The sequence below is a fragment of the Pristiophorus japonicus genome, chromosome 2, assembly GCF_044704955.1.
Source record: "Pristiophorus japonicus isolate sPriJap1 chromosome 2, sPriJap1.hap1, whole genome shotgun sequence".
Lineage (NCBI taxonomy): Eukaryota > Metazoa > Chordata > Chondrichthyes > Pristiophoridae > Pristiophorus > Pristiophorus japonicus.
In genome coordinates, this window is record NC_091978.1 from 275,190,963 (window position 1) to 275,205,552 (window position 14,590).

Here is a 14,590-nt window from a genome sequence, read left to right on the forward strand (position 1 = left end):
GCCTCATTTGTCACAGACTGGAATGATTGTTTGCAAATAGAGGAGCTGTACACAAAGCAGCACCCTATTTCTGTTGAGAACATCTGCCACTTTAATATCCTTACAAATTGGTGGGTGACAAATATGTGCAATTTACTTAACAGTAACATTAAGCGTTCTTGCTGTCAGTTGGGAACCAAGTTCTACCCTGCTTGTCGATGTAATGTGCCAAGGTGATGACTGTGGTCCATCTTTTGGCAGCTATGTTGTACACCCATCCTTAAGAATGGGACTTGCCATACTGCTTGAAACTTGAGCTTGTTAATGCAAGTCTTGTAAAGGTTTTCCCCATACTCGCTGGGTCCAAGCTTCTTCAGGTGGAATCACCATCATGTATGAGGCACTATGCTGATGGGGACTGCAATCACAGCCTGATAACATAATTGGTACGTTATGACCATCATAGTAGGGTCAAAGTCCTTTGATCTATAGCAACTTCTTGAGGCTGTGGAGAATGAGAGAAGTTTCAGTTGTAGTGGCCTTTATGAAAAATAGGTCTTGTGACTGATGGATTTGTGGGATTTTTCTTGATAGAGTGATTGGGGATTTTAATCGTGCAATGTTGTAATTTGCTAAATTGCCACTTCTGTTCCTTTGGAAGATGCCTAAGTAGCGAGTTTCAAAGTTTGCTGTCTCAGAAAGGTGCCACCAGAAATGGGCAAGTCATAAAAATGCAATGCAGACAGAACGGTAGCATTTTACCTTAATGGAGCTTAAAGTTGATTTTCAACTTGGATACGTCCTGTGGAAAACCTATATGGCAGTATGTACCATCAAGGCACATGTTGATGACAACATCAACACGTTGCATTTATATAGTGCCTTTAGCATAGTAAAACGTCCCAAGATGCTTCACAGGAGCTTTATCAAACAAAGTTTGACACCAAACCACACAAGGAGATATTAGGAAAGTAGTAGATTAAGGAGCATCTTAAAGGAGGAGCGAGAGGTAGAATGACGGAGAGGTTTAGGGAGGGAATTCCAGAGCTTGGCCCTAGACAGCTGAGGCATGGCTGCCAATGGCGGAGCGAAGGAAATTGTGGATTTGCAAGAGACCACTAATTGGAGGAGTGCAGACATCTCGGAGGGTTCTGTGGCTGGAGCAGTTTACAAAGATATGGAGGGGACAACACCATGGAAGGATTTGAAAACCAGGATGAGAATTTTGAAATTGAAATGTTTCCAGAGCCAATGTAGGTAGAGCACAGGGGTGATGGGTGAATGGGACTTGGTGCAAGTTAGGATACAAGCAGCCGAGTTTTGGATGAGTTCAGGTTTACGGAGTGCAAGGTGGGATGCCAGCCAAGAGAGCTTTGGACTAGTCAAGTCTAGAGGTAGCAAAGGCACGGATGAGGGTTTCAGCTGTGGATGAGCTGAGGCAGGTGTGGATTTTTACCTTAAAATTAATGTAAATTTAATGGCCTTCCTGCACAGTCTTCCTAAGATGAGAAGAGTTGGGGATTATTTTCTGTTCAAAGTACTTCCACCTCTGTGTTCTTAAAAAATATAGAAAAGGTATACCTTGCCAATTATAAAATAAGATTAAGTATCTGGCAATACCGAGACCTGTTTTTTTCGGTCTCCTGTAGTCTTCACAGTGACATCACTTATTTAAATTCCCCTTTAAGCATTTGAAGATATTGGATGCCATTGACAATAATGTAGCTTTAATATTTCTGTGCCCTAATCTGTAACTTATTGTTTGCTCATCAGCTGTTGATCGATCTGTTTCCTCAAGTCTATCTGATGCCAGAGATGCCTTGATAAATGCTGTGGTAGATTCCTTTACAGCGTATCGTTCAACTGTTTCTAACCTCCAGCAATCTGTATTAGTGGCTCCAAACTCCCTCAGGCTGTTCGCCCTTTATATTCTTGCTCTTCTGAAACAGGTACATTTAAATAGTAATGACCATCACCCGGTGACTAATGATTGATGCTGTATTTATATAGCAGGGGCTTATTCAGAGTATGCCTGGATGATCTATATATGTTTTCCTTCTCGCAGGAGGATTCGCATGGTTAAGGGTTAGAAACCAGTAATGTTGCACAGTGGTTCTGTAAACAATATTATGTTTAAAAAATGCATAACTTGGTGGTTTGTTCAGGACAGTTGCAGCACGCAAACCATTAACAATGGCTTTGTGCTCTACTGGTTTTAAATATTGTGCAAAATGCTCCAACGCATTTATCAGTGCTAATAGTCATGACTGTTTCCTTAGATGCCTGTTGTTACTTCACGGCTCCAGCATTCTCTTAAAATGTTTGTAAAAGAGTCTTCTTAAGGACCGGCGCTCCATTGCTACTGCCCTATTCAAGGTCACTAAGAGCAACCATTCTGGACTCCTAGACCACATGACAGGCCTAGTGTTCCAAGCTAATGGAATACCGGCCAACAATGAGGACAATGTGAACCATTGCACACTTTCACTTTTCAAGTTTGTAAATTTTTCTGAGTCAGAAGTTATGGTAATTATTAATTTGTAGAGCACGTCTAATAATATCTTGTATAATCCTTGTTTTTACAGCAAGCATTCAGAACTGGCACCAGTACTCGATTGGATGAGCGGGTGTTTGCCATGTGTGAGATCAAGACGCAGCCATTGGTTCATCTGATGCTTATGATTCATCCCAACTTGTACAGAATAGACAATCTCACTGATGAGGTTAGCAAAATAGCATTACAAAACATTTTCACCTTAAAATTAATTGTTTTGTTTAAATCCTAAAAAAAATCTAAGACTTTTGGAGAGCTGATATAGGTGGCAGATGGTGGACCATTCGATAAGAGGAAGATTTTTTTTTAGAATTATCCCCTTGCCTCATTGGTAGAACAGTCACCTACTAATTTCCTCGGTATGCTTTCCATCCATGGGAAAAGTAAACAGTGGCCTTGGGTGAAAATATAATTTGACAGCTACTTCCATATTTTGCCTAATTAGTGGAACATGGTGATTTCATCTTTGTAACATTAATTCATGCAAAGTCCAAACTGATGAGCTAAAATTCTACACTTGAATGGCAAATAAAGGTCTGAAATGAAGGAGAAAAGTAGATTTGGATACAGTCAGTCTAGTTCCTAGGAAGCACACCTTGACACTATTCCTGCACAGAAATCGGTTGAGGATTGCTGGCATGAAAAACAGAAATGTTCGACACTTAGAATAATAAGGTACCTTGTTGGACAATGTAAAGGGAGCTTTACCTCTCATCTAATCTATGCTGTGCCTGAGAGGGAGAGAGCACATGTGCATTCAAAAAAAGCCAGGGAAGAAACCAGAAATAAAAAAGGGCCTACTACTTCCTTTGTGGCCCCTGAGCGACTTGTGTACCTGCCATAAATGTGAAGTTCTTATTTAAGTGGCGGCAACTCTTGTGATTATGATCATGTAGAGTAGGGGGTTCTCGACCTTTTTGCGTCTTCAGCACCTCTCCTGCGTTATAAAAATTTCACACACCCCCTGTAACACAAAACAACAACAACTTGCATTTATATAGCGTCTTTAGCATGGTATAACATCCCAAGGCACTTCACAGGAGCGTTGTCAAACACTTAGCTACATAAGGAGACATATGGGCAGAAGACCAAAGAGGTGGGTTTTAAGGAGCGTCTAGAAGGAGGAAAGCGAGGTAGATGGGCGGAGAAGTTTAGCGAGAGAATTCTAGTGCTTAGATGAAGGCATGGGCACCAATGGTTGAGTGATTGAAATCGAAAATGCTCAAGAGGTCAGAATTGGAGGAGTGCAGATATCTTGGGGAATGGGAGTTGTAGGGCTAGAGGAGATTAGAGGTAAGGAGGGATGAGGCCAATGAGAGATTTGAAAACTTATACAATTAAACATAAACTTTAGGGATTCATGATGGACGTTAAGATTATGATTAGGTTGTTACAGTTAGGGGTTGGTGTTTGGGATTACGTTAGTGCTTCGAATTAAGATTTTACGGTCACGGGTTAGGGATTGGGGTTACAGTTAGGGTTGGGGATACCAAGGCTAGGAGAGGCACTCTGAAAGGTATGGCGAGCTGGCCCTTACCATTCACCATTTCTCCTTCATTTACAAACGCTCCCTGACCCATCACCTTTTCTTCTTCAGTTATAGATGCTCTGTCATCATTTCTCCATCATTTACAGATGCTCCCTGAGAGTTCCCAGCACTTGCTGTTGCTCTTAGAGTTTGGTGCTTACACTGCGCTTTCCAGCCAGGGCGAACCTGGGAACCAGTCCCCCTATGATTTATAAACCCGTTCCCTCCAGACCTCTTATGTGCTGCGTCTCCAATATCCAGCATTGCCTGCGCATGCTTATCTCAAACTGCTAGAGTAATTGACAGGAGCTCCAGACCAATAGAAAGAGGAGCTGGAGGACCGAGCAGGTCCTCAAACCAAGCCGTCTATATTAGGGGCAGGATGTTTTGTAGAATCTGGTTATTTTTGGCGGACCCCTTAAAACCTCTAGGGGACTGCGGACCCCTGGCTAAGATCCCTTGATGTAGAGGACTGACCAGCGGCTCTATATCTCTGATATTGTAGTCGCGGTCACCTCTGTTATAGGGTTAGCTGTACAGTTTACTAGTTTGCCTACTTTTTATGGGGGCTTATTGAGTATGTGTGAAAGATGAGTTTTCTCTGTAGCTTACCAAGCAGGACTTGCAGTATCCCATCACTGGGTTAATATTGGTTAATGCGGTTTCCTTGAGCACTCTCGCCCTGCTACCTTGTGGTGATAAAAATTGGGTGTAGAAGGATTTAATACCCTCAAAACATTTTTAAATGTTATACCTGTCCAGACTTTTTTAAGGGCATTCATGATAAAGAAGCATTTTACTTAATGTTGTGGGTCAGCGGGAAATTAATAAATTAGACAAATTTGGTACATCTCCAACTTTCATTTTTTTTTTACATAATGAAAGCAATCTTTTTCCTTTTTTCCTATGTAAATTATACACATTTTGTGTCACTAGTGGCTTGATAAAGCTTGTTCATAATTTTGAGGTCGTGGAATTTGCTACTCTCTATCTAACTGAAACTTTACTTCAGAATATAACGCATTCATTCTTGGTGCAGTTATATCTATGTTAGATATCATGGTAAATGTATCTCCATACCATCAATTTTTCAAAATGATTTAATACAAAATTTGTCACTGACATATTGTGAGACTGTTTACATTTTTCATTTTAATCTTGAAATTTGATATTTAGATATTGCTCGCAGGGCACATTTTATTTTAGAATTGTTGGACTGTCTCCAAAAGAGAAATTGTACTTGTCAAGGATTCAACTGTTATAAAGAAACATTTTGTGAGGCACAGTGTATACCATATACTTTACATGTCCTATTTGCTGCACCTTTGAAGTGTGCAGATTTGTACCAGCATCACAATGAGTTTGAAAACTCTTGCTGTTTATTTAAGTCTGAACACCAGGTTGGGGCAGACGCTTTCTGCATATGGGTTCAATTGTCTAGTCTTAGAACCCCATGGCTCAGGTTTGTAGGAAATTACAAGAACTTTTACTTTTTTCTCCTTCCTTAATTGCTTTGCTAATGAATAATTGATTTATTTGATTTCTTTCTGTGTTTCTGGTAGGCTTCCATCATTGTCGGTGATAAAATGATTCCTCAGCCACCTATTCTGCAACTTTCTGCAGAAAAACTATCAAAAGAAGGTGCCTTCTTGATGGATTGTGGTTCTGTAAGTAGTTTTTATTGAAAATGCTAAATTTGAGTGTGATTTTGTGTGATTGGCATTATTTTTATTGAAACTGTACTAAAGAATTCTGTTTTTAATATTCTGGGGGGAATTTGCATATGAAATGAGGAGTCGTGTTCTTTATAAATATTCTATGGGCTAACAATTTGTGGCCGCCGTGCAAGTTGCCAGTGTCACCACAACCTTGTGTTAACAACTGCTGAAAATGGACAAAGTGCAACCAGAGAAAAATTCTCACTGGGGACTAAAGACTTTTAGCCCAGTGCTAGCTTACCATGTAACGCCCTCCTGGTGGCATTAGTGCAGGCACAGGAGTCGAAGTTCCTGTCCAGGAGTGGCGTTCCAGCTTCCAACAGCCTTTGGACCCAAGGTAATAGAGTCGGGAAGCATTATGGGAAATTAAAAGGGCAATGATTTCTGACCTAATAAAAAATTTTAAAACGTGAAAAAAAATTGCAGTTTTCAGCCCTTGCTGCCTTTTTAAAAAAAAAATTAACATTAAGAAGTTCCAAATGGGAGTCTTCAGCTCTTAAAGCTGAATTACCTTCTGAACCTCAAAAAATGGGATAAGTGCTTCAGCACTAACACATAGCTTAGCAAGCTAGGGAAGGGGCACCCAAGAACTCGCACACAACACCCCAGCTTTGTGCAGGGATTCAACACTGCAAGAAAAGTCCTCGACCCATAGGGGCCAGGAGGCTCTCCAGAAAGAACAATATGGGACCACATCACCAAGGCCATCACTGCCAGCAATGTTGCCCCCACCATCTGGCTCCAGTGCCAAAATAAGCTTCATGACCTCAAACCACTGGTCAAGGTCAGTGAATGCATCTTCAAAAGCTGTCCCTTACCAACTCCACCACTAACCTCACGCACCGCTCTCCTCTCCCCCACCCCCCCAACCAACAATCTGTACCAATCACGAGGCACATCTCCCATTCCAAGCCTCATCTCACCCCCTTGGAAGAGATGGTGCATCATCATCATCATCATAGGCAGTCCCTTGAAATCGAGGAAGACTTGCTTCCACTCTAAAAGTGAGTTCTTAGGTGACTGAACAGTCCAAATGGGAATTACAGTTTCTCACAGGTGGGACATACAGTGGTTGAAGGGTGGGTGGGAAGACTGGTTTGCTGCACGCTCCTTCCGCTGCCTGCACTTCTGCATGCTCTCGACAACGAGACTCGAGGTGCTCAGTGCCCTCTCGGATGCTCTTCCTCCATTTAGGGTGGTCTTGGGCCAGGGATTCCCAGATGCCTGTGGGGATGTTGCATTTTATCAAGGAGGCTTTGAAGGTGTCCTTGAAACGTTTCCACTGCCTACCTGGGGCTTACTTGCCATGTAGGAGTTCCGAGTAGAGCGCTTGCTTTGGGAATCTTCTGTCAGGCATGAGAATAACGTGGCCCGCCCAACGGAGCCGGTCGAGTGTGGTCAGTGCTTTGATGCTGGGATGTTGGCCTGATCGAGGACGCTAACGTTGGTGCATCTGCCCTGCCAGAGGATTTGCAGGATCTTGCGGAGACATCGTTGGTGGTATTTCTCCAGCGATTTGAGGTGTCTACTATATATGGTCCATGTCTCTGAGCCATACAGGAGGGCGGGTATCACTACAGCCCTGTAGACCATTAGCTTGGTGCCAGATTTGCGGGCCTGATCTTCGAACACTCTCTCCCTCAGGCGGCCGAAGGCTGCGCCGGTACACTGGAGGCAGTGTTGAACCTCGTCGTCTATAGTGGTCCATGTTGTCCAGGGCCGCGCCGTGGATCTTGATGACTGGGGGGCAGTGCTGTGTGGCGGGGTCAGGTTGGTGGAGGACCTTTGTCTTACAGATGTTTAGTGTAAGGCCCATGCTTTCGTACACCTTAGTGAAGATGTTGACTATGACTTGGAGTTCAATCTCTGAATGTGCACAGACGCAAGCGTTGTCCGCGTACTGTAGCTCGATGACAGAAGTTTGGACGGTCTTGGACCTGGCCTGGAGGCAATAAAGGTTAAACAGGTTCCCACTGGTTCTGAAATTTAGTTCCACTCCAGCGGGGAGCATTGCAGCGAGGAAGATCGAGAAGAGGGTTGGCGCGATGACGCAGCCCTGCTTGACCTCGGTCCGGACTTGGATTGGGTCTGTGATGGATCTATTGGTCAGGATCACGGCTTGCATGTCATCGTGGAGCAGGAGGAGGATGGCGACAAACTTTTGAGGGCAGCCGAAACAGTGCAGGCCATTCTTGGCAGGGGCATGATTGAGCCCTTGGCCAGCTTCGGGGCAGAAAGGATTACAAGATGCTGGTATCCTCATACGTTATCCTCTTTCTGGCATGCATCTTTTGCTTTCCCACCCTCCCCTCACCACAATTCTACCCTTGTGCCTTCCTTATTTCACAAACCCAAAAAATGCAGCCCAGCTAGTGGTTGACCAAGAAGAGGGAGAGGAGAGTGAAGAAGAAGAAACACCGTCACTCGATTTCACACTTCCAGCCACCAGTTCCTCAAGGTCAACTAGCAAGGCCATTTGCAGTGTCTTCCACTGAAAGTCAGCAGCCATTCTGCAGCCTCTGGGGTAGCATTGCGTGATATCAGCAGGATAGGCAACGGCACACACAAGACAGTGACTAAGATAATGCATAAGGGTGATGAGTTGATTTCTTGATGTTATATTGGATGGAAAGATGTATAAAGTTGGATTAGAAAATTTGCTTTGTGGTGGCTTTTATTTCAGCATTGTGGCCAAAAGGATGCTGTGATGGTCAGTAACAGAGGGAAGGTAGGGTGTGGGACTAATGTTGAAAGGCGAATTCGGGTTGTGGTCACTGGGACCGCAAGCGGATGATTCCATCCTGGATATCCTGGCTAGAAAGGAGCTGTCTGGGATGCTTCCTTCTGTGTCTTTCTATTCTGTGTCTTGCCCTTCTATTCTGCGCCCTTCTATTCTGCGCCCTTCTATTCTGCGTCCTTCTATTCTGCGTCTTTTCCCTCTGCAAGCGGATGCTGTAAATCTGAAATGACAGCATAAAATGCTGGAAATATTCAGCAAGTCAGGCAGGATCCCGACCAGAGACGTGAACTCTGTTTCTCCCTCCATGGATGCTGCCTGACCTGCTGAATATTTGCAGCATTTTTTGTCTTGGAGACCTTCCTTTACCATCTAAGACCTTACAAGCATCCAGCAGCACTCCATACACACTTAAATGTTTTTTTTAAATGTCTATTGCAGTAAGCCACTACTTCAATAAAATCAAAACAATCTATTCCAAAAGCTCATGGGGAGTTAAATTCATTTCTTTTTTTTTCATCTGTGTGATTACATTCTCATTGCTCCCAAAAGGGTGAGAGCGTTTTTTTTGTCAATGGTGGCATATCTGTGTTCGACCTATAGACTCGACTTATTTCAGTGAACAGGTTCCAGTGTAATAAATATTCTAATTTATGTTAAGTATAGCTTCCAAATTTCATCCATTTTAGGAAGGTACTTTCTGATGATTTTATGTCATGCAGGCTCTGCCAAAAATTCTTGGAAGTGATTTTAAAAACAGTGTAACTATTTGTACTGCACTCTTTTTGACAGACATGTGTCAAGCCCCCCCATGCCGCGACTGTCACGCGCCCCCCCCCCGCAGTCCCGGCCCCGAATCATTCCCTCCATGTGGTGCCGTGAAGCAGGACCTGAGGCTCGAGACCCTGCTGAGGCCCCGACTATCTTCGCCCGCTCATGCTCCCACTCTTTCCCCACGCCGTCACCCCTCCCCCCCACCCTCCTCGACTCCCATCGCCTGCTCAGGCCCCGGCCCCGACTCTCTCTTTCCCCACCCGACTCTCTTCGCCCGCTCAGGCCCCGAGAGTGATGGCCGGGTGGCCGAGAGCGATGGCCAGGGAGGGGGGCTGAGAGGGACCGTGGGCAGCCGAGAGCGGCGGCGGGGGGGCGTGAGGGCTGGCGAGCGGTGGCGACCGGCAGAGAAACAGCAGGAGGCAGAGAGCGGGATGGAATGGAGAGAGAGACTGGGAGAGAGGCAGAGAGAGAAGCTGGGGGGGAGAGAGAGAGACTGGGGGTGGCGGGAGAGAGAGAGAGAGAGACTGGGGGGTGGGGGGGGGAGTGACACGGGTGGAGGGGCGAACGGAGGGGAGAGTGGGAACTCTGGGAAGACGGATCACGTTCTTCCAACCCCCTACAAGGAGGAGTGGATGATATCCAGAAGTCACGACACTGTCACTATTCACTTCATACCCAATAAACCTGTTAACAATCCATACACAATGCCCCATCTATGGTGGGGTGGGGTGGTGGGGGAGGATGCACTTGCGCTGGGGTATGGCACTTTGGCTGGAAGAGGGATGCATTGCGCTGGGGTAACGCACTTCGGCTGGAGGTGGCATGCACTTGCACTTGGGTAAGGCACTTTGGCTGGGGGAGGGATGTACTTAGACTGGGGTAAGGCACTTTGGCTGGCCCTGTCTGTCTTCTGGGGAGCTCTGTCCTCTGTCGCTTCAGGAAGTCAAAATGGATCGAGTTACTATTCGCAAAGTCAGTTAGACCTTGGGATGGGCGGTTCCAGTTACACATTCCAGTGAAACTTCACGGTGTGGCTTATCCTCCAAGGGGACCAATCATAGACAAAGGGTGGAGCATGGTGGCCATTTTTGCAGTACAAATAAGCGAGTCCTTTTAAAAATAACCCATAGAGTTAAAGCCAAAATGTCTAGTATTGTCTCTTAGCAAGACCATTTCCGATTATGTTTTTTAAATTGACAGTTTTAAGTGACCATCAGGCAACATCTTTTTATATTGTAAGCTGGATGATTTCAATGTGTAATATTTTAAAAATAGACACTGTTAACCAGTTAATTTCAAAATATGGCTGGCATGGTGAAAAATTGACCCAGTGCCAGCTCTACAAAGGGCAATTCAATTTATGATGGAGCCTGTAAATTTGACCTGCAAGGAAATACAGGTGTGATAGGAAATGGTTCTTTCAAACCAGCATTGTCTTTGTGCATAACTATGTATCTCCATTAATGTTAAATTGTATTAGGTAAAATTCCAAACAATATTGAAGAAGAAAACTAATTTTGATCAAAGTCATTTCACTACCCAAAGAGCTCAGTCTAGTAGCTGACTGTTACTTTGGACATAGAGGGCTGGAAATTCATTAGCTTTCCTCCCGTTTACTGCCGGAAAATAATTTAGCGCTGAAATGTCACCTAAATTAGAAATTACCGCCCAAATATCACCGGGTATTTACCACCAGCAGTAAGCAATGCCGCCCGCCCATTTTTCTTTCAGTTATTTTGACGTCGTTCAGTGTGCTACGCTGAAATAACGCTCAAAAATACTGCCACCGGTAAATTCATCAAATCCACCATTTTTACCACCAGGGTAAAATACCGCACAGAAAACTCTGGTCTTACTTGATTGTAACCCAGCGGTAAGGATGCCATTTTTAAAAATGGAGGATCTTGAAAGTAGGCTGATTGAGGTTAGTGAGAGCTTTACAGTTAGTTGAGAGTGGGATTTAAAGAGTATTTAAAGCTATTTGAGAGTATTTGAGCACATTGGAGTAAGTTTAAAGGACATATGTGGTTATTTGAGGACATTTGAGGATACTTGAGGATATTTAAAGGAATGGGGCCTATAATTTCTCTGCCAATATTGCTCACTACATATGATGCGGAATAGAGTTGAAAGAAGGTTTATTGAAGAGCATTATGAGCCTAAGCAAAGAGGTTGCAGGCTTATGAGGAGGAGAAGGCCTTACCCCCAACGATTTTTCGGGAGAAGCGCTCAAACCTGCACCTGTCTGATACACAGTGCATTAGAAGGCTGCGCTTCTAAAAAGAGGTGATCAATGAGATATGCCAGCTCATAAAGACAGACCTGCAGCCTACCAGCACCAACAGAACTGCACTGCCCGTTTAGGTGAAGGTGACTGTGGCACTTGCCTTCTATGCATTCGGCTCCTTTCAGGCATCAGCTGGGGACATATGCTGCATCTCTCAGCATGCTACACATCGCTGCATTCGCCAGGTAACTGATGCACTGTACACACGCAGGATGGACTTTATAAACTTCCCAATGACCAGGGAGACACAGTGAGAGGGCTTTGGGTTTTGCACGAATTGCTGACTTCCTCAAGGTTCAGGGTGCCATTGACTGTACACACGTCGCCCTGCGAGCACCTTTACAGGAGGCAGAGGTGTACCGAAACCGTAAGGGATTCCACTCCCTGAACCTGCAGCTCATCTGCGGCCATACGCAGCGCATCATGGCAGTAAATGCCTATTTTCCATTTCCAGGGATCATCCCTGATGCTTACTTCTTGTGTGAGAGCGCTGTCTCTGACCTGTTTAAGTCTCAGCCACAAGGCTAGAGCTGGATGCTCGGGCACAAAGGATACGGCCTCGCCATCTGGCTCATGACCCCCCCCCCGAAACCCTCAGATAGAAGCCGAGCATTGCTACAATAACAGCCATATAGCATCATGCAATATCGTCAAAAAGAGAGTGCTCAAGCAGCTCTTCCGATGCCTGGAACACCTGGAGGCAGCCTGCAATACCACCCTGAGCAGGTCGCTGAGTTTATTGTGGTGTGCTGCATGCTACACAACTTAGCCATCATGAGGGGACTGCAGGACCACCTCAAGAGAGAGGGGAGGAGGAAAAAGAGGAGGACGAGGAACCTGGTGATGAACCCATGCCAACACCCCGCCGCCGCCCCCCCCACCCCCCCACCACCAACACCACAGGAGAACCCTCGAGGAGCTTTCGTGACTGCAAAAGTCAGCAGCTCATAAATGAATGCTTTGCTTGAACGGTGAGAGATATGTTTCACCTTTGCCTGGCCACTGTATGCAACCCTTATAATGACTGTTACCCCTCATTTTCTAAAAGTGACTGAGACACTGTACAAGAAACATAGAAACATAGAAAATAGGTGCAGGAGTAGGCCATTCGGCCCTTCGAGCCTGCACCTCCATTCAATAAGATCATGGCTAATCATTCCTTCAGTACCCCTTTTCTGCTTTCTCTCTATACCCCTTGATCCCCTTAGCCATAAGGGCCATTATCTAACTCCCTCTTGAATATATCCAATGAACTGGCATCAACAACACTCTGCGACAGGGAATTCCATAGGTTACAACTCTCTGAGTGAAGAAGTTTCTCCTCATCTCAGTCCTAAATGGCCTATCCCTTATCCTAAGACTATGTCCCCTGGTTCTGGACTTCCCCAACATCGGGAACATTCTACCTGCATCTAACCTGTCCAGTCCCGTCAGAATCTTATATGTTTCTATGAGATCCCCTCTCATCCTTCTAAACTGCAGTGAATAAAGGACCAGTTGATCCAGTCTCTCCTCATATGACAGTCCAGCCATCCCTGGAATCAGTCTGGTGAACCTTCGCTGCACTCGCTCAATAGCAAGAATGTCCTTCCTCAAATTAGGAGCCCAAAACTGAACACACTATTCCAGGTGAGGCCTCACTATAAGGCCCTGTACAACTGCAGTATGACCTCCCTGCTCCTATACTCAAACACCCAGGTCTGGTTGCACCTCCCCTTTTCCTAATCTGCCGCCATTCAGATAATATTCTGCCTTTGTGTTTTTGCCCCCGAAATGGATAACCTCACATCCACTGGTTTTCCCCTTGTCTACTCTGCTAGTTACATCCTCAAAAAATTCCAGAAGATTCGTCAAGCATGATTTCCCTTTCATAAATCCATGCTGACTTGGTCCGATCCTGTCACTGCTTTCCAATGGCTACGTTAAATAAAAAGATTTTTACAAAACTTGAAATTCTGTAAAACTTCGAAAAATGTAAAAGTTAATAATTTTTTATAATCAAATGGGTAAACAAAAATAAATTTTTGAATGAACAATAACAATAACAGTAGCAACAGCAACAAGAACAATAATAAAACAACCAACATCCCCCATCCAGCACCAGTTTTACCTGCGGCCACCAATCCCATTGCCTTTACACCCCCCTGATCCTTACCCCCAATTGCTTCTTCCCGTTACCCCTACCCGCACCCACATTGGGACCAGGACATTGTGCAGCATGGCATCCAGAGCGCTGCTGTTTTGGGGGATAGACAATGGCAGCGCCATGTGTGGATCTACTCAAGAAGCTCGGGGTGTAGACGACCCGGCTTCTGAGTCGGAAGGTAGATCTACCTCCCGACCCACAAGTGCTGTCTGCCTGAGTGGTATGACACTGTGGGGTGCAGTGCCAAATGCCGAGACCATCAATTGCCGCATGGCATTGGCGGACTCAGTGTTTTGCCGCACCGCCGCAATCAGCTCCGACATGTCCTCCGAATGCCGTGGCGATGTTCCCGGCTATTCCACCCATGGCCTGGAGGAGCTCTCGGCCTACATCGACGCTCGTCCTTGACGATCGCACCTTGTCCAGGTCGGCGTCTGCCTTTCTCGGAGCATACCTGCTTTGCCAGATCAACCTCCGTGGATGCGGCATACGGGCTTGAACACTCGGCGTGCGCTGCTGCACACCGCTTGGTCCTGCTACTTCTGAGGCGGTGAACCCAAGAAAGTTGGATCCCGACGACGAAGAGGTTGCCGCAGGTAAAATGTCTGAGCCCACAAGAACCTCCTCCCCCTCCTCCTCAACTGATTGCGACATCTCCCCTCCCCCCCCCCCACCACAACTGCTTGGAGAGGGTCCTCTTTTTCCTCTTGCTCTTCGACGTCATCGTCCAGCCAGTAGTGCCTGCGGAGGTGGAAGCTTCCGTGCTGGGCTGGAGCGCATGCGATTCCTCATGTATAACTAGAAACACACAAAATCTGAGTGGTTAGCAGCAGGGGAGGGGTCAGGGTGACATGAGTACGGTCACAT

At 45.6% G+C, this 14,590-nt stretch overlaps 1 protein-coding gene across 5 annotated transcripts in view; it reads left to right on the top strand.

The window, feature by feature from the left end:
- Positions 1-14,590, top strand: part of LOC139246299 (protein transport protein Sec24B-like) — a 150,440-nt gene that overhangs the window by 118,739 nt on the left and 17,111 nt on the right. For all 5 annotated transcript variants that reach the window (XM_070871402.1, XM_070871401.1, XM_070871406.1 and 2 more), the window contains 3 exons: positions 1,753-1,928; positions 2,565-2,702; positions 5,624-5,728. In XM_070871402.1, the coding sequence (XP_070727503.1) occupies positions 1,753-1,928; positions 2,565-2,702; positions 5,624-5,728 (419 nt within the window). The remainder of the gene's footprint in view (positions 1-1,752; positions 1,929-2,564; positions 2,703-5,623; positions 5,729-14,590) is intronic.